Here is a 21,001-nt window from a genome sequence, read left to right as displayed (position 1 = left end):
TGATAATGTTGACCGCTTGACCGTGTTGTACACTGTACAGGATGCTTTGCATTTACTGGTAACCATTTACTTGTTTGTCTTGTGTGTTATTGTAATTTAATTAGAAACTTTTGGAAAAATATATAAACGCCATGTTTTAAGTAATCAATAGTACTGAATATAGAACACACAAGCATGAACAATGTTATAGGTACAATAGTACATCCATTTACAGGAAACAATCATTTAATCTTCAACAAAAAAAAAAAGGCGAACCAGGTGTATAAACTTGTTTATGGTAGTGAAAAGAACTAGATAATTAAACTATCCATAAAATAAAATTTAGGTAGTCTAACTAGCGCATGCCCATTATGGAGCGAAGGTACCATTGATGGAAGTGTATGAGGAGCCTTAGAAGCCATCTTCAGAGCCATACGAAAATGTGTTTAGAAAAAAACTATTTTATAAGAATCGACTTTTATTGGTAGGTGAAGAAATAAGAGTTCTCTCCAGTGACTGTTTACACTAGCTTCCACTGGACGCCTGTGGCGACATCATAGAAGCATTACTTGCCATTCGACAGCTTTGCCAGGTCGGACCCTGGCTTAGAAGAAAGTAGCTGGCACTATATGGCTATAAGAGACAGTTTGCAGAGCTCACGAAGGCCGTGGTACGCACATTTGAGACCTAAATAAAAGCGCTTGCCAATGACAGGGGCAGAAGAGGTAAGACAACTTCAATCGACCCCCCGGCGGACAACGGATAAAAGGTTTTGTCTGCTTTAGATGCAGGAAGTAATTGGGTTTGAGAAGTTGTTTTGTAAAATGTTTGACATGTTTCGGATGTCCAGTTGACTGGGTATAGGGGAGGGCAGGGAAGGAACCAGGGACCATCGAGACCACCGAACGACAGTCCAACGATCATACCGCACGGCCAGGCAGCCATCCTTAATTATGTGGAAGACTGCACTCATCCTTAATCGTTGGAATTGAAGACATTATTAATGTTATTGAAAAATAACCCCAAAAAATACAAAATCACGTTTGATTTCAAGGTGTATTTCTTTAACAGGTTGTATTCCATTGCAATAACTGAAAGTGCAACCAATTTAAGTCAATTAAACAATATCGTATACAATAAAACAGGTCATGTGACAACTTTATACACTAGTGGGTACAAGTCCCTTAACTGAGAGAGAAAGAGAGAGAGAGAGAGAAAGGAAGAATGAACGTTTCGATGCCCTTACAATTTCCATTTATCTGTCTAAGACTCTAAGTTCTCACCGCCCACGTGACAGTATCTGTCTAAGTTCTCACCACCCACGTGACAGTATCTGGCGAAACGCGAGAACTCTTCAACTTTTAAGCCACAATTTATAGCAAATCAATTAATAACAATAATAATGACTAATGACCTCAACATTTTTTTCACACCGCGTAAGCTCCTTCCTTTTGTGACCTAGTTTTAGTGACTCTGAAGAATCAGGAAGAACATGTTCCTATTTGAATACAGTCTGATGGTATGGCTTGAAATGTTGAATGGATAACATAATATCAATGTACATTTAGATTTGTGTTGATCAGTAAGAGAAAGAGATGTTCCAACTGATGTCGTTGTTTCTTCCTCAAGTGTAGGTCTGCCCTCCAGGTACAGCTGAAGGAATTACTCGCTATCTCTGCGTAGGATAGAAACTGGAACAAAGTTTAAAATTCATAATTTTTCATAACGAGTTTTATCTTAATTTATAAATTACAGACGTTCATTCAAAAGAGAAGATAATTACGTCCTACGCCTATCCACGTGTTAATCTTGTCTTGCATGTTAATTAGATAGTTCAAATCTGGAAAGTCGCAGGTTTGTAAAATGTTTGTACAAGACCAAAGGTCGTGTGACGTTATAGAAATGATGGCGTGAAACTTGATGAATTTTTTTTTAAATTTTTTTATTTTTTATTTTTTACTCTGCACGGGAATTCTAGCAGTAAAAAAGGTTATCTTGCATCATTTATTATACTGACGATTCGAATCAACATTTATATTCTGATAACCTTTCCGACCGTTATGGCTTATCTTTTGCATAATAAATGAGAAGAGAAATCAAAAGCATGAATCTTTCAAACAAAACATCTTCATTTGGTTCAGTGGGTTCTAGTTTCTATACGGTAATGTAGCTGGGAGCGCGCTGGCTAATTAGAAAAGAATACGACTTACGAACCATGGATCTGAAGATAAAGTAATTTCTATCTTTGTATCTCTCTTTATCTCTCTCTTTCTCTCTCTCACTCTCTCTCTTTATGTATATATACCTCTTTCACTTTGCACTTGATAGGATGGGATAATTTTAACAAAACCTATATCAACTCACTCTGTCTATCTGTCTGTCTGTCTGTTATTTCTCTGACTCACAAACTCGGATCAAGCTGAAATTTTGCACAATAATTTCTTTTACCTAACAAAACGAGAATAAATATTTAAACATTTTACCAATTTTTTAATTACTGGTAATTATTTATTTTATTTTGGTATCTCGAACAAGGGAAAGATATTGTACTTGACTGAAGTGGAAATATAAGCTGAGTTAGTCCCCTTTATAGGTCGCCGCTTTAGAGTAACTTTGAAACAAACAACTATAGAATCTTTTATTTTCATATGCACCTCACTAGCAGAGTGGTTAGTATGTCAGCTTGAAGAGGCTTGAGTAACAAATTCGAATTTAGGTCGTTCACCCTCTTTTTTATAAATGCTTTCAAAAAAGCGATTTCGTTAAAATTCTCCCAGATATCCTTTTCTTTCTCCCCCCCCCCCCCATTTTCTAACGTCCAGATTAGTGATAGGATCAGAGCGTATTGACATAGCTAAACAATGAAACAGCGCTAAAAAATGTTTTTCTTGTTAATAAAAGACTTTATTAATGAACATTTAGATTTACATCTAATCACTTTCTCCACGTCCCACCATGTGACACACACGCTAACATTTAGCGTACAATCTAAGTTTTTGAAATCTTTAGATTTCTTAACTGTTTGTTTTTTCTTTTTTTTGTTGTTTTTTTTTTTTGTTACAGCGAATATTGACCTTTTTTTTAAGCAAAGCCAACAAGAGAACTCAATCACTAACGAAGTTTTTTTGTGTTTTTCTCTCGCACTACATCCATAATTCTTGATGAGTCTGTAGCAATTAACCTTTCCAGAATGCAGCTCAACTTTTTAATATGACCCTTCAAACCAGACATTCAGAAGCTAAGAAGAAAAACAGTTTAGTGATAAAGTCTTATTATATTTATCACTCTGCCAGTCTAGACCCCAGGACACAGCCTCGAGACATCAACTTGGTGTTAGGATATGCCAGTTGTAGATACATTGAGGCAGATAAGAACAAAAAATGGAATAATAGGGCAGTGAAATATTTTGTTTAAAAGGGAGGGGGAGGAACGCCCGCTACAACCACACTGTTATAAGTAATTGTTTCATTGCGTGCTATTATATGTTCACCAACACACACACACACAAACACACATGCGCGCGCGCACGATCATAGAAACTAAAATAACAACAATCGATGCCCCTGGATTTCACCGCACTTGCATGTACGTGCAACGATCAGGGGAACACTGCGTGATGGAAGAACTGAGAAATCTGTTGTAAAAATACCCAGAAAGACGAGAAACTTTGTTTGTTATCTAGGTCGGTGTAAGTTTAGTTGAAAACGTTCCTTCACGAGGGAGTTTGCCAATGTTTGCTTATGTCACTGGGTACAAAGTTATTGACCGTGCAGAGTGTGAGTGTCACGGTGTGTGCGTGTGTGTCAATGTGAGTGTCACGGTGTGTGCGTGTGTGTCAATGTGAGTGTCACTGTTGCGAGTGTGGGTTTGCGTAGGTGTGTGCTCTAAAACTCTTGTGATTTTGTGTATTTTCTTTATTGATGTGGCTTCTGTGTGTGGACTAGGGTCGACAGCAGTGTAAAGTATACATGTCGGGGGAACAGAGAGAGAGAGAGAGACAGAGAGAGAGAGAGAAGAGAGAGAGGAGTGACTGCCGATCGTGACAGTGACACCTAGTTGACCGCAATATGACACTGTGGTTTGTAAGGATGACTCTGTCATTCAGGTGGTCACAAATGACTTTGCCTTGGAGGTACTTTCCCTTCCATGATACCTTTTTTTGATGTCGTTAAATGTCGCGATGAATAAATACCTATTAATGACATCATTTAAGGGAAAAAGACGTCAACCAATTGAACCTGGGTTTTAAAAAGAGAAACAAATTATTTTAGAAATGGTACACGTGATCTGATTGGTCGGTGGTTATTGCACGTGCGTGATTCAGTTTAAGTGAAAGTGGTTGGCTGTAGTAGTGGCGGGTTGGATGGGGTGGATAATTGGGAGGGTGATGAAGTTTCAGTGTTCTGTGGAGGAGAAGAGAAAAAAAATGTGCTACTGATCTGTTGCCATGGCGACCTATCTGAACAATGCTAATGGAATATTTATGTTTGTATTTACCTAACCGTAGTCAATTGAAATGACTTGAGGAGAAATGGGATCATTACGTCACTCTCACACACACACACACCCGCACACATACTCACACAGTTAACAGACAGTCATAGAAACAAAAAAATCAGCCACTCGAGTAGATAGCTCTTTTAGACAATAACATAGACCGCTTTTCGTTAGATAACTAAAAAAAAAAAAGTAAAAGTATCGAGACTGGATAACTATAGGGGTCAGTAGAACACTATGGAATAGCTACAGTGGGCAACTATGGGAGTAATTAGACTGGGCAACTATGGGGTAACTAAACTGGAAAATTATGGAATAACTAGATTGGGCAACTATGGAATAACTAGACTGGGCAACTATGGAATAACTAGTCTGGGCAACTTTGGAATAACTAGGCACATATGGAATAACTAGACTGGGCAACTACTTGGAGTAATTAAAGTAAGGTTTCCCTTTTAGACCTTGCGATCTATGGGGCAGATGATGTTAAGGTCATCTGTGTCTATGGCCAACGGTTAATGAGCAGGGTGTGATGTGGCTAGCACAACGACCAACCACAGTTACTTTACCCAAGTAAAGTCATGTACCCATTAGAGTTGGTGTGGACTCAGGGGCACCCTAAAAATCCCGAAATTAAAAATCCCATTCTTTACCGAGATTCGAACCCAATAAATCAGCCCGCATTACAACGCTTCCCAACTACCAACACATGTTTCAAGCCATCAACTTCTATTTTCTTTTCCCTTTTTATTAGCGGCCCCCGTAAGGGGAAAAAGCCGCTATTAGGTTTGTGCAAAATGTCCGTCTGTCCGTCTGTCACACTCAGATCTCGAAAACTAGAAGAGATATGAAAAATATTATTTCATCATTAAATGCGCTTGAAAAGTTTAGGTGCAACGGCTACTTTTGGTTTTCTAAAAGCAAACCGTTTAATTTATAAAATTAATTATGCAATTGATTTTTTCATAAAAATACACCAATTCTAAAACAATTACGTAAATGTAAGGGAGGCAATGTTACAATATGCTAACAAAGATGGACAATTTTGTGTATTTTCAGTATTACTAAGTCAAATATATTTTAAAAATGTACAGGAAATGTTTACAACAAATATAAATAATAGTTAAAGATGTTTTTTCTGGTCAACTAGCTGCTAAAATTAAAAGAAAACATTTCTGATTGTTTATGAAGGCTAATAATGCATTTTGTATGTAAATATCACGCACATTTTTTTTAATGGACTTTTTATGCAGCGATTTTCGTGCAGTAGCGTAACGTCGCTACATAATCAGGTGCTAAACCAATTCCTTAAACTTTTTTAAAAAATCAGATTTTATTTATTTTTTGTTTAGTTCCCCCATCCGAATAAAAGAAGATTATTTTTGTGCGTTTTGTCTGTTGGTCGGTCTGTCCGTCACGATTAGATTAAAAAAACTAGAACTCTAAAAGCTATTGAAAATCTGATTTACACTTTAATGTTCCTCCCGTAACATCTCAATAGTTTTAGGTATCTAAAAATTGATTGTTCCAGATTTTTTTGTGCAAAACTAATCAACCCCAACAAATGTTTGTTTGCTCTTCTAATTTATATTACATTCAATTTCCATGCTTAAACGTTGCAAAAACACATTATCAATAATATGTTGTTCCGTTTTTTATGTAAATAGCATATTAATGCTAAATCAAAATCTCTACACTGACTTATATTTCATTAAGTGTAAAAATGTTCCGGATATTGTTTTATAAAACATGAATTATGCCTAATGATTGTTTGAAGTCGCATAATTTACTAATATTACACTTATATTATTTGACAATGCGTCACTATAATTTGGTTATCAATATCAAATTGTTCCGTATTTTCATCTTTAAACAAAACAAGATATCGACAATAGGTTGTTCAGGGCTTTAAAAAAAAGTAATTTACTAGAATTGATTACTGAAAATTACTTTTTAGACATTTATTTTTTTTTGCTAAAACATAACATAGAAGTTTTGTAATCGATAAAGAAAGTTCCGGATTTTGTTTCTTACAAATCGTCGCCAGAAATTTCCGAATTTATTTAAAAATCTACTAACGCCAAATAATTGTTTGAACTCCCTCTTCTAATTAATAAACAAATAATCTTCTCATTTACGAAATAATGTTTTTACGGATTTTTATGAAAAATATTTTAACTCACTACTCTCTTACAGTACATTTAACTTTCTACCTAAAACATTAAAAAATCTAATTATCGTTAATATTATGTTCCGATTTTTAAGGAAAACAGAATCCAAACACCAAAGTAAGGTATGAAAATCTCTCCACATGGCTGTAGTACATCTAATTTTTATACGAGACCATCCAAAAAATTTAATTAACGGTATTACATTTATCTGAAATTCTCTTTTTCTTTTACTATTTATACAAACATCCGGAACAATCTATTATATAAACTTTTCAATTGTGTTCATACCTAAAAATTATTGCGATGTTTTGAAACGTAAAATAAAGGTTAATCAATTTTTAATAACTTTTAGTTATTTTTTTTATATCAAGATGACGGACAGACCGACTGAAAGACAAAACGCAATAACAATGCGGCTTTGATCCTTTTTAAATAAATTCTATTAGAACTCAGTGCACCAATGTCTATGAACCCTCGTTAAATATCTCGTGTACATAAAGACATTTTTTATGGTACCGGTACTAGCCTATTGTGAGGTAATGGAATTTTTTTTTCTTTGACGCCATATGAATGTACTCTTTAAATGTAATGTTAAAAGAACGCACTCGGTGCACCAATGTCTATTAACCCTCGAAAAATTGCTTGTATTAATGAAAACATATTTTAGTCTAACTAAGCCGTGTGACGTAGTGTTTTTTTTCTTCCTTTGACGTCATGTGGAATGAATTCTTAATTCTTTAAATGAAATGCTGAAAGAACGCACTCGGTGCACCAATGTCTATGAACACTCGATAAATGGCTCGTATTGTTGAAAGTGATTTTTAGTCTAGCTAGGCCGTGTGACGTAGCGTTTTTTTTTCCTTTGACGTCATATGGAATGAATTCTTTAAATGAAATGCTAAAAGAACGCACTCGGTGCACCAATGTCTATGAACACTCGATAAATGGCTCGTATTGATGAAAGTGATTTTTATTCTAGCTAGACCGTGTGACGTAGCGTTTTTTTTTTCCTTAGACGTCATATGGAATGAATTCTTTAAATGAAATGGTAAAAGAACGCTCTCGGTGCACCAATGTCTATGAACACTCGATAAATGGCTCCGTAATGATGAAGGCGATTTTTATTCTAGCTAGGCCGTGTGACGTAGTGTTTTTTTTCTTTGACGTCATATGGAATGAATTCTTTAAATGAAATGCTTAAAGAACGCACTCGGTCCACCAAAGTCTATGAAAACTCGATAAATGGCTCGTATTGATGAAGGCAATTTTTAGTCTAGCTAGGCCGTGTGACGTAGTGTTTCTTTTTCCCTCTGACGTTATATGGAATTAATTCTTCAAAAGAAATGAAAAAAGAACTCGGTATGGTGATGTTTATTAAGCCTCGTTATGTGACTCGCGTTTAAAAAAGGAATGATATCTTGATTTCGATCTAATCTAGATTTTTTAAACTAGATCTAGATTTTTACTACAGTATATCTAGATCTGGATTTATATTCTAATTAAAATTATTTTAGAGTCTAGATCTAGAATTTCTAGATCTAGTTTAGACTAAAATAGACTAGATTAAGATGTAGAATTTCAATTGCTAAACTTAAAGTGTAAAACAAAAGTGTAGATTTTCATTTCCAAACGTTTTGATCAATATTGTAATGTTTTAATATAGGCCTACTAAAACTAATCTACTATTTTTTATTTAATTTAAATTTAAATTTACGGCAAATGAATCTTTGAAACATTATTACTTTTGACCATCAAAATTAAATCACCTCTTAAATATTATTTGCGAATATGCAGATCCGATAGGGATCCGACTTCGACGGGGGCCGCCTCTGAGTTTGTGTAACACAAACTCTCTTTGTAATCTAGTTTATTTATATATTTAGTCTCTTTCATCCTGCAAACGAAGGGAACGCAACTCTTATTACAGAGTATGCACAAATAGTGTTAAGCCCATGAGTTATAGGCTTCTATCTCCCTGTAGTATGATGCCCCCCCTCCCACATATACATACACTATTTTTAAAAGAAACAACCCTTCACGCGGCACAGTTTGAGAAATGAAACAACCCTTCACGCGGCACAGTTTGAGAAATGAAACAACCCTTCACGCGGCACAGTTTGAGAAATGAAACAACCCTTCACGCGGCACAGTTTGAGAAATGAAACAACCCTTCACGCGGCACAGTTTGAGAAATGAAACAACCCTTCACGCGGCACAGTTTGAGAAATGAAACAACCCTTCACGCGGCACAGTTTGAGAAATGAAACAACCCTTCACGCGGCACAGTTTGAGAAAAAGAAACAACCCTTCACGCGGCACAGTTTGAGAAATGAAACAACCCTTCACGCGGCACAGTTTGAGAAATGAAACAACCCTTCACGCGGCACAGTTTGAGAAATGAAACAACCCTTCACGCGGCACAGTTTGAGAAATGAAACAACCCTTCACGCGGCACAGTTTGAGAAATGAAACAACCCTTCACGCGGCACAGTTTGAGAAATGAAACAACCCTTCACGCGGCACAGTTTGAGAAATGAAACAACCCTTCACGCGGCACAGTTTGAGAAATGAAACAACCCTTCACGCGGCACAGTTTGAGAAATGAAACAACCCTTCACGCGGCACAGTTTGAGAAAAAGAAACAACCCTTCACGCGGCACAGTTTGAGAAATGAAACAACCCTTCACGCGGCACAGTTTGAGAAATGAAACAACCCTTCACGCGGCACAGTTTGAGAAATGAAACAACCCTTCACGCGGCACAGTTTGAGAAATGAAACAACCCTTCACGCGGCACAGTTTGAGAAATGAAACAACCCTTCACGTGGCACAGTTTGAGAAATGAAACAACCCTTCACGCGGCACAGTTTGAGAAATGAAACAACCCTTCACGCGGCACAGTTTGAGAAATGAAACAACCCTTCACGCGGCACAGTTTGAGAAATGAAACAACCCTTCACGCGGCACAGTTTGAGAAATGAAACAACCCTTCACGCGGCACAGTTTGAGAAAAGAAACAGCCCTTCACGCGGCACAGTTTGAGAAATGAAACAACCCTTCACGCGGCACAGTTTGAGAAATGAAACAACCCTTCACGCGGCACAGTTTGAGAAAAGAAACAACCCTTCACGCGGCACAGTTTGAGAAATGAAACAACCCTTCACGCGGCACAGTTTGAGAAATGAAACAACCCTTCACGCGGCACAGTTTGAGAAATGAAACAACCCTTCACGCGGCACAGTTTGAGAAAAGAAACATCACTATTCGCAACTTAGTCCACTCTTTACATACTTATGTTTATTTGGTCAGACGTGGATCTAGACCTGGAGAGGCCCCTTATTTAGAATAACCTATCTTCACAAACGTTATTAACCCCCCCCCCCCCCCAAAAAAAAAAACACAGGCTCAACACTCACACTTTTAAATGCCCTTATATTCACTGTGACACTTTTTAAGACTGAATTTTTGTTTTGGAATAGAGGCATACTTGTAGATCTAGAATCTAGTCGTTTTAAAATTGTTCTACACATGACTACACAGTCTTTACATTTCGTATTGTAGTCATTTTCTCCACAGACGCTTTCACACAGATGTACCAAGAAATCACAATGATCAAAGGATACACCCTCACATTCACTCTGACAATGATCTAGAGGAGAATTACATTCAAGATCTAGATGTGTGAAGAAATAGACGCCAGTAACTGAATGGAACGAAAGAAAAACGCGCACCATTCAGTTTATTGTTTTGTACTTTAGATATAAAAATGACGGCTGACAAATACATAGTTGGTAGAAATGGCAAATAAAAAAATTAGTTTTGGTAAATTTAAGCCCTGCGGTTTGAATGTTGAAAACTGCTTAATTGTCCTAGACTTCAGTTAAGTAATAACAGGTTAAATGTTTCTATTTTATCGTCCTAAGCAAGTGGAGAATTTGTGGTTATTATTATTATGAGTGAAATATGAATGACTAATCAGAACCTAGACTTTTATATTGTACATATTCGTCATCAGTTTCACTGTTTATAACTTAAAGACTAACAAAATGAGAATAGAATAGAATCCCTCAAGAATGGACCTACACGTTTTGTCACTCAACAGAGCGACTCGTAGGAGTCGTTTAGACTCTTAGCGTTCGTAACTAAGTGACGTCAGAACTACTCTCTAGGCGTCTCCTAACTGCGTCATAACTAATGGAGTAGGGGATTAGAGATTACTTAACTATTATAAATAAATAACACCATCACACCAGACGTCCATAAAGTAGCCTACACAGACGTGTCTGTAAAATGCTGTCGTTGAATGAAAACCAATTAAGTCTAAACATGTGATTCATTATTGTTATAACATTCATTTGGTCTTGAAGTTGTTTTGAATTGAATCATTTCAAATAACCTTTAAACTGACGGGTTGATATACGTCGGTTGTACTGATAAATTTCATTCATGAAAGACTCAACAAAGTTTAAACTGCAAGATGTCAATCAAAATGTTAGAACGAGCCTTTAGTTTCTAATCATTCGTAATTATTTTCGTTTTGTGTTGTAGGTATAACTCTTCAACCAAAGATAATTAACAAAGATCATCCTAGTTGCACAGATCAAAATATTTTTTTAAGAAGTGGCTTCCTCGCCCTTTTGCTGCTCGATAAAAGCAAAAGGAGACGTAGTTATGTTTCAATATCACGTGACAAAATTGTTTGCATTCTTTCTTGATCATGTTTTTGAAGTGAGTAGAAAGAAACTAGAAACGAGCTCTACACATGTCCACAACGTAATGCTGTTCACTGAGAGAACAATACAAAAACGTTGTCAACATAATATTCACTTTCGTCTTTTTGGAACTGGAAACGTCATTGTCAAATAAGATCTTACAGTTAGTGTGACCCTTGTCTTCATTATACCTACTCATGGCAGGAAAAAAAAGCTGAGTGTCTTCCACCTCCGATGCCTAAGGCGGATCTTTAAAATAAGGTGGTAAGATAAATTAACCAATGAATAAGTGCTACGAAGAGGAGGGTGCCAGGACATCCGCTCTGTTATCAGCAGCAGACGCCTTGGATGGCTTGGCCACGTTCGTAGAATGCCAGTAGGTCGACTTCCACAAGACATCCTGTATGGCGATCTAATAGAAGGCAGGAGAGCCGCTGGTCGCCCACTTTTACGGTATACGGATGTATGCAAACGTGACATGAAGCTCTTCAAAATCGACGCTAGCAGCTGGCAAAAACTGGCACTAGATAGATCCACATGGAGAGAGAGCATAAAGGACCGGTCAAAGATTGCAGATGCCATACACAACAGAAGCAGAAAGAAGGGTGAAAATGCAAAGGCGCCTGGTGATAACATATGCCACTCCTGCGATGCAGCTGTGTATCAAGGATTAGCCTCTTTAGTCACACAAGAAGTTGCGAATGGAAAAGATAGTTTTTCGAGATGAAAAATGCCACAGACTATTAGTGTGACCCTTGTCTTCATTATACATGGATACGAACGTTAAAGGATAATACAGTTTACACCTGTCTGATAACATTATTTTAACATTCCAAAATGTTAACTATATATATATATAAGTGTCTCTCAATTTCTATATTTTCAATCATCTAGTAGTCTCTCTCTCTCTCTCTCTCTGTTTTGATTGATATCAACATGTTTTGTTATTTCAATCAATCGTATTTAACGAGCTTGTCAATATGTGTATATGACTGCTGGGATGTGACCAATTTCTTAGTGTTGGCGCTATCTCATTGAAAACGTTATTTAAGTCATGTATAGACTTTAGCCATGTCTGTATTTTTATCGCGAGTTCAGAATGCACACACAGATGTTCACACTGGCTGTGCTGCCAATAACTGAACTTATTGTGTGCTTAGAAAGTAAGAGAATCCATTCCTCGTGATAAACAATCTTTATAGATTTTCAAAAACGTTTGAAGAGTTACCTTGACCTTAAGGTATGCCAGGACTCAGAGGTTGGCTCTTCATCTAGATATTACTTTTTCAAAATATGTAAAAGACTCGATACTTGGGTAGTCCACATGAGGTCATATTTCCTTTCCTAGTTAGCTAATTGGGTAGTCCACGTGAGGTCATATTTCCTTTCCTAGTTAGCTAATTGGGTAGTCCACATGAGGTCATATTTCCTATCCTAGTTAGCTAATGGGGTAGTCCACATGAGGTCATATTTCCTATCCTAGTTAGCTAATGTGGTAGTCCACATGAGGTCATATTTCCTATCCTAGTTAGCTAATGGGGTAGTCCACATGAGGTCATATTTCCTATCCTAGTTAGCTAATGGGGTAGTCCACATGAGGTCATATTTCCTTTCCTAGTTAGCTAATGTGGTAGTCCACATGAGGTCATATTTCCTTTCCTAGTTAGCTAATGGGGTAGTCCACATGAGGTCATATTTCCTATCCTAGTTAGCTAATGTGGTAGTCCACATGAGGTCATATTTCCTTTCCTAGTTAGCTAATGGGGTAGTCCACATGAGGTCATATTTCCTATCCTAGTTAGCTAATGTGGTAGTCCACATGAGGTCATATTTCCTTTCCTAGTTAGCTAATTGGGTAGTCCACATGAGGTCATATTTCCTTTCCTAGTTAGCTAATGGGGTAGTCCACATGAGGTCATATTTCCTTTCCTAGTTAGCTAATTGGGTAGTTCACATGAGTTCATATTTCCTTTCCTAGTTAGCTAATGGAACGCGATGCTAGGAGAAACCAGATATTTCAATACAATTGTTACGTAATAAATAGTGGCAGCGTCAAAATTGATTTCATCGTATCAACAAAACACAACAGGTTTACACTGATAGAAATAACACTTTATTCTCTACTTCAAAGAGCCAAGGGAGTGGTGATATTTCGAACAGAAGAGTCTGGGTCTTTACTTTCTATTAAAGAAACTCATTTAAGATAGATATACACATGTATGCTCATACAAGAGGTAAGATCGTAATCGATCTGCTTTTGTGAATCTATTACATGAATCAGGTTATAGTGTTCGTTAATTGTGTACAATTCATTTTTTTTTTGGGGGGGCTGATTTCTACTTTGAGAATGAAATTATTTTATTTGCTTATAATGTATTCTGTTTTTTTTTAACCTAATAGAGATCCCATTGAGACTTGGGATTTCATTTCTAAAAATACTAGAACACATTCACTTCACGGTTCCATTGTAACAGATTTTATTACCAGCTTAAAATAGAAAAGTGTTTTATTTGGTTTCTCCATTGACAGACTTGAAGTTTCTCTGGTGAAGTAACAGAAATGAAAACAAAACAAAAACTTGACTAAATGAAAGAAATGTACAAAGGAATCAAAATAAATTGCAAAACAAAGCATTTTAAAAACCTTTTATTTATTTGTGTTTAATTAAATATCCCTGGATACTCTTCAATATGTAATGTTTTTTTTTTTAAATAACCAGCTGAATATTGTATTAGTTCTTAATCTTATAAAATAAATGTTTTAATTTAATGTGTTGGCTTTTGTCTACTACAGATGTATATTTCTCGTGTAGTTCTCATTTTTATGGCTTGAATCCGTCTAGAACTCATTGTCGCAAACTTAAATCTTTGACTTCATTTAATTTTCTATTTCTTTTCTTCTTCAGATCTTGCAGTTTCGTAAAGCAACAAGAAGCAGCACTCCTAGCAGAAACACGTGCCTGGTTTGTTTTATGAATAATGCCTAGCCAACGTAAAAAGAACTGGGATCGAAGCACATTCCTTGGCCGTAAGGGAATGTTTAGTTTTCTCTTCACTTTGTGGCAAACTTAACTAGATTATGAAACATGTGATAGTTTTGTGAGAGAAGGTGGATAAATTGACGAGGAAATGTGAACCATTCTACCAATGTAAACATTTAGTTTACTTTTTCTGTGCGCTATTTGGACTTGTAATGAAAACAAAAACAAAATGGTCAACTTCACGTTCAATGTATTGTCCAGCAACGCCTCTTTCTTCGGGTTGACCTCCACCGTGAACGGACTCGCTGGCGTGGAGTACTACAATGATTCTTTCGGCCTACAGCATTACGGTAACAGCAGCTACAGCTCCGTGCGCCCTCTGCCTGTCAACGTTTCCACTGACGCCCGCGGTGGCGACAATAACGGGAGTGGCAATGCCAGCGTCCACGGACCACCAACTCTCTGGGGGTTGACGGTGTACAGCCATGAGCACCTGGTGGTCACCAGCGTCATCTTGGGGCTGTTCGTGCTGTGCTGCATCATCGGGAACTGTTTCGTCATCGCCGCCGTCATCCTGGAGCGATCTTTGCACAACGTCGCCAATTACCTTATACTTTCCTTAGCAGTGGCGGATCTAATGGTGGCAGTTCTAGTTATGCCTCTGAGTGTAGTATCTGAAATTAGTCAGGTAAGGATAATTTCATTGAGCTCATTTATGTTGATCCAAACTTTGGTTTAATAACATTGTCAATGATACTTATATTGTTGTTTTGGCAAAAGCCGCTTGACTATATATCAAGAGAACTCGTGTTCGGATCCCGAATCGAACAGAGTTGTCTTTTTTTGTTTTACCTCCTAAAGGCAGCACGGAAAGATTATCCACATACATCCTCCCACCACTGGCCCACTAAAGAGATTGGACCATTTGATACAAAGTTATATCATAAAACTAAAAACGTTTGAGACACATATCAAAGAACTATAGATTTTAAACTTTTATTTAGTTATACATCTTAAACTTACAAAATGTACCGAGTGTTGTTTCATGATTGTTGATACTAGATCTTTGGTTTGAAGCTCCACATAGCTAATACAACTAACTTATTATCCGACGTAGGCGTATTCAATTATCAAAGAGAACAAAACAGACTATTACTTTGATTTATAAATGAAGATTTCACTTGAGAGTAGGTGTATGCTGTAACACAAGTGTAATGATCAGTTAGACAAAATAGAACTCACTCAAAATTGAAGTCTTCCCTTTCTTGTGTTTTTTTTTTCCAGAAGCTTTTTCATTTTCAGGGATTGAATAGTTTACTGTTTATTATTGAAAAACATACTTGTAGATTTTTTTCCCGAGAACTAAAACTTATTCTCAATGACAACTTCTAGCTGTATTGTGCTGCCAATTGTGCATTTCTCTTACACAAGATCCGAATATATAGCTGTCAAAAATTTCAATCGCAAAATTACAAAATATCGCCTTTTTTTAGTTTTTACTTCGACGGCTTCCTGGTAAAATAAAAGACAAACGGTTTATGTGTATGTGTGTGTGTTGTGCTGTGTTGCACAGCTCAAGTGTAGATCAAATTTAATTAGACGATGTCAAGAGTTCAATTATCTCCCTGTAAAAGTTCGAATTTCTTTTTTGGATAATTTTCAACTCTGAAACGTAATATTCCCAATTAATTCCGAGTTTATAATTATTTTTAAACGACCTTCCCCTTGCCTAACGTAATCACTTGACCTTATTCCCATAGTAAACATTTTGAAATGTTTTTTAAAAAATATCTAAGGAAATAATTCGATGCGTCTAAAAAAAAAACAGTTTTAAAAGTCAAATTATTTTTGTATGTCTGTTTTATGTCTTCCATACGTGACTAGCGGGAGGAGACAACTTTTTCTGTTTACATTCGGAGCAAAAAAATGAAAGAGTTATGGGAAATTTGTAGGGATAAAAAAATGAGAATGTTTAAAAAAAACAAAAAAAAAAAGGATTTTAACTCAAAGCAGATTCATTCCAACTGGTTAGCTGACTGCGTTGTTTGACTTCATTGTCCGACTGCATTGTTTGTTTGACTGCATTGTCTGACTGCATCGTTTGACTGCATTGTTTGACTGCTTTGTTTGACTTCATTGTAACATTTTCACAACCATTACCTAGTTAACATGGCCTGGTGGTTGAGACGTAAACGCTTGACTTCCGAACCGTTGGGTCTAAAGTAGTGGCATTTTCCACTTCGGGATCATTTTGCCCCCCCCCCCAACTCTATTGGGTACCTGACAAACGAAGGGGAAGTGAAGGTCGTTGGGCTTGTAGCATGACAGCCTTATGAACAGTTAGCCATAGAGATAGAAGAACGTTACATCCTCTGTCCTGACAAATCTCAAGGTATGAAAGAGACAATGTTTTCTTCTCTAGTTAACCAAGCCAAAAAAGAGATACCTTATTCTTCTCTAGTTAACCAAGCCGAAAAAGAGATACCTTATTCTTCTCTAGTTAACCAAGCCGAAAAAGAGATACCTTATTCTTCTCTAGTTAACCAAGCCAAAAAAGAGATACCTTATTCTTCTCTAGTTAACCAAGCCAAAAAAGAGATACCTTATTCTTCTCTAGTTAACCAAGCCGAAACGTTTGACTATGTTTTCTTCTGACACTCTGCCTAGCTAACTAGAGACAATCAACATCAGAACTTGACAAATTGTAACACCATTGACAAAATTTGACATGACATCGAAGGTAGCATGGAAAAGGAAAGACAAACATGTGTGCAATAGTCAAAACTGATTCTTTTTTAAGTTGTTTGAAACTAAGGGATCTCTCTCTCTCTCCCTCTCTCTCTCTCTCCCTCTCTCTCTCTCTTTAAATATATTATAGTAACTGGTTCACAAAGTCAGGCTAATATACTAAAGTTTTGTTTGTAATGAGATGTTTATTGTGTAAAATGTATTTCTGATTTAATGTAATTGAATAAATGTTACGAAATCTCTATTCTCGATAATATTTCTACGTTTTTTACAATGTCTTTATATATAAAATGATGTATAAAGTATTTATAATGTGATTAAATATTAGGGTTTGGGTATTATTTAGTGAAAACTTTCCTACGATATTAACCCTGCATTCATATGAAGTCAATCGATATTACTTAGCACTAAGGTCCAGTATTACATAAACATTTGAGCCAAGAATATTAAATAGTTAAAGTTTCTTCTCACTTACTGCGTGCCGAGATCCGTATTAAGGTTTGCTTTGATCAGCCAAGCAGATTCTTCAAGAGATCGTACGCTAACATGATTCTTTGGCACCATGCAGCTAACGTAGACTGAGTCACCTCTGATATGCACAGGTGTCTGCCTCCTTCCCCCAGCGAACACCACACCTGTCTTCCTCCCCACCTACCCCCCCCCCAAATCTTGTTCACGCGTATAGCAAGCACCAAAAAAAAATCGTTATTGATTTAGATCTGCTATTCGCGCTGCTAGAGTTCAAATATGTAGCCACCACGAAGGAGGAACTCATTAGCAAGCTTGATTGCCCAAATTGATGTTTTTCAGAATTTTAAACAGATGAATGGTCATTTGATATACGCTTCGGACTAGTCATCATGGTCTGGAGTTTAAATCCCTTCTAACGTCATCAGCTATAGTCCTTGAGAAGACGTCCTTAAGTAAACACGTGCTTTTAAAATAAACGGTGCTCATGCTCACCCATCTCTAGGGGCTTCTTGACCCCTGTGTTTGATAGTCGTTATGGTATTAGGCAACACCTCAGTCAACTCACAGCACTATGTGATAGCAACATTATCTCCCTTACAGCAAGGGCGGTTTTAGAGGCTGGCAAGTGGAGAAATCAGCCCAAGCCCCTTACCTTGGCGGGAATCATTTGTCACCGATCGCCAATAGTACAAGAATTCATGGCCCTGATATAACCCTTGGCCAGGGCCAATCACACTGCTAAGGCCACCTCTGCTTACAGACAAGTTATCGTGCTACAACTGAAAAGCTGTAAGAGCGAAAGTTAGTCTCCGGTGTTCTAGTCTGCTAAGAATGTGGCCTACAAATGTCATTCTTGTGTTTGAAAATATCCCTTTTAGAACCTGACACAGAGTTGCTAGAGTTAATCAAATACCACACTATCACATGCTCTCAGCGTCTAATTCAAAGCATTAAAAATATCCATTCAACATTTCCTCTATCAACATCCGTATAAACATTCGGCCGATAGAATTCATAAATAGAAAGCAATTAGCGTTCTCAAGATTTTGTTTTTAAATGTACCGTAAGAGTTCAGCTACCATTTCCAAAAATGAATGGATGAACGTAACTTCCTAAGAAACCCAGGGCTGGGTTGTTGTTTCTAATGCTTATATATCTCTATATATAACCGAAACCAAAACAAAATAAATCCTAATTGTGAACTGCTTGAATAAATACATAATAAAAAGTAAATATGTCATTTTTTTATTTGTGTGATGAATTAAGAGACGTGTTATTATTAATAGCAACTGACTGATTCACTGTTGATAGTTATTTATTACATATAACTCAAATAGATTTGTTGTCAATTAGTCTTTATCTATTTTTTGTTTACAAAATGTAAAATATATTTCAAGGAAATAGGCTTACGTGTTGATAGTGTGATATCTATTAAAATCTGTGGCATTTTAAGTCTCCAGTGAAGAGCTTTCTCCTTTGGAACGTCTCGTGTGACTAAAGAGGTCAATCCTCGATACACAGCTGCGGTCACAGGTTGGGCATATGTAGCCAGCAGGCGCTTTTGCACTTTCACCCTTTCCAAATTCTGGTGTGTATGCCACCTGCAATCCAGGACCCTTCCTTTATGCTTGCTCTCCATGTGAATCTATCCAGTGCCACTTTTTTCCAACTGTTAGTGTCGATTTTGAAGAGCTTCATGTCGCGTTTCAATACATCAGAATACCATAAATGTTTCGACCTGCGGTTCTCCTGCGTTCTTTTAGATCTTCATACAGAATGTCTTGTGGGAGTCGACTTTTGTGGCGTTCTGTGAAGATGCCAAAACCAGCCAAGGTGTCTGATGCTGGCAATAGCTTCAAATTCCTGGCCACCCGCTCTTCGCAGAAATTTCTCATTGGTTCTTTATCTTGCCACCTTATTTTTAAAGCATCCGGCTTGAGCATCAGAGTTGGAAGACATTCAGCTTTTTTTTATAATGACCATGTTTCATACAGTAGTGCAGAGTCATCAATGTCATCACATAAGTCCGGTAGACTGAGTCTATGGTAATGGTATACAAATGTAGCTCACACACGGGATAAGATGTTGAAATCACGTTGAACTCATTTCAAATCTGAATTTTTAAAACTGCCACTAGACAAAAAAAGAGAAACCAAAAAAATAGCTTAAAATAGATTTTACTCGGATACAACACGACACTCTCACCCTAAACAAAGGTCTCATCAAACAAAAGTCTCATCAAACAAATGTCTCACCAAACAAATGTCTCACCAAACAAAAGTCTCATCAAACAAATGTCTCACGAAACAAAAGTCTCATCAAACAAATGTCTCACGAAACAAAAATCTCATCAAACAAAGGTCTCACCAAACAAATGTCTCACCAAACAAATGTCTCACCAAACAAAAGTCTCATCAAACAAATGTCTCACGAAACAAAAGTCTCATCAAACAAATGTCTCACGAAACAAAAATCTCATCAAACAAAGGTCTCGTTCAAAAACAACGTCCGATTGAGCTCAGAACAAAATCAACATTTAGAAAGCAGGAAGGCGATCCTCCTAATATGTAAAAGCTTGCCTAATTTACCTGACACTTATGTAACTGTTAGACTCTGCACACGCTGTGGTTCACTTTGGTGCGTGTAGGTTCTAAGTTACATCTACTGTATGGTAAATAAACTAAAAGGAATGTCCTGGCACAGACTCACTGTAAGACTTCATTGTGATTTGCTGTAAATCCGTGACGACCATTTCTTTTGGCATCCTTGCATTGGGATGGGAGTCTGGGCTCAAAATGAGGCTGTATCAGCCTGGCATATTAGTATGAAAGAGAATGTTAAAATGTTTGTTATGTACAAGTGTGTGTGTGTGCCTAGTGTGTGATAAATCTGTATAATGTTGTGTAAAGAAGTTATATAGAAGAAAAAGTAGCGGTAGTTGTTATTGGGCGATAGTGGGGCATTCATTCAGTCTCTTAATGTCATTATGAGTTTTATGGCATGTTTCAGTCTTTTTATGGTGTTCAGTCTCTTAATGTCATTATGGGTTTGGGGCATGTATTCAGTCTCTAATTGTCCATAGAAGTTTGGGGCATGTATTCAGTGTTTTATTGTCATTATGGGTTTGGTGCATGTATTCAGTCTCTTTATGTCATTATGGGTTTGGGGCATGTATTCAGTCTCTTATTGTCCATAGGAGTTTGGGGCATGTATCCAGTCTCTTATTGTCCATAGAAGTTTGGTGCATGTATTCAGTCTCTTATTGTCCATAGAAGTTTGGGGCATGTATTCAGTCTCTTATTGTCCATAGAAGTTTGGGGCATGTATTCAGTGTCTAATTGTCCACAGGAGTTTGGGGCATGTATTCAATCTCTAATTGTCCATAGGAGTTTGGGGCATGTATCCGTCTCTTATTGTCATTATTCTTATTGCCCCGTCTCAAGA

At 37.0% G+C, this 21,001-nt stretch overlaps 1 protein-coding gene across 3 annotated transcripts in view; it reads left to right on the top strand.

Moving 5' to 3' along the window:
• LOC106070507 (5-hydroxytryptamine receptor-like) overlaps positions 1 to 21,001 on the top strand; it is a 260,736-nt gene that overhangs the window by 160,323 nt on the left and 79,412 nt on the right. For all 3 annotated transcript variants that reach the window (XM_056032622.1, XM_056032611.1, XM_056032626.1), the window contains one exon: positions 14,264 to 15,026. In XM_056032622.1, coding sequence (XP_055888597.1) covers positions 14,568 to 15,026 — 459 coding nt within the window. In that variant the 5' untranslated portion in view covers positions 14,264 to 14,567. The remainder of the gene's footprint in view (positions 1 to 14,263; positions 15,027 to 21,001) is intronic.

Source organism: Biomphalaria glabrata, chromosome 1 (genome assembly GCF_947242115.1).
Source record: "Biomphalaria glabrata chromosome 1, xgBioGlab47.1, whole genome shotgun sequence".
Lineage (NCBI taxonomy): Eukaryota > Metazoa > Mollusca > Gastropoda > Planorbidae > Biomphalaria > Biomphalaria glabrata.
This window is presented reverse-complemented; position numbering and strand designations above follow the sequence as displayed.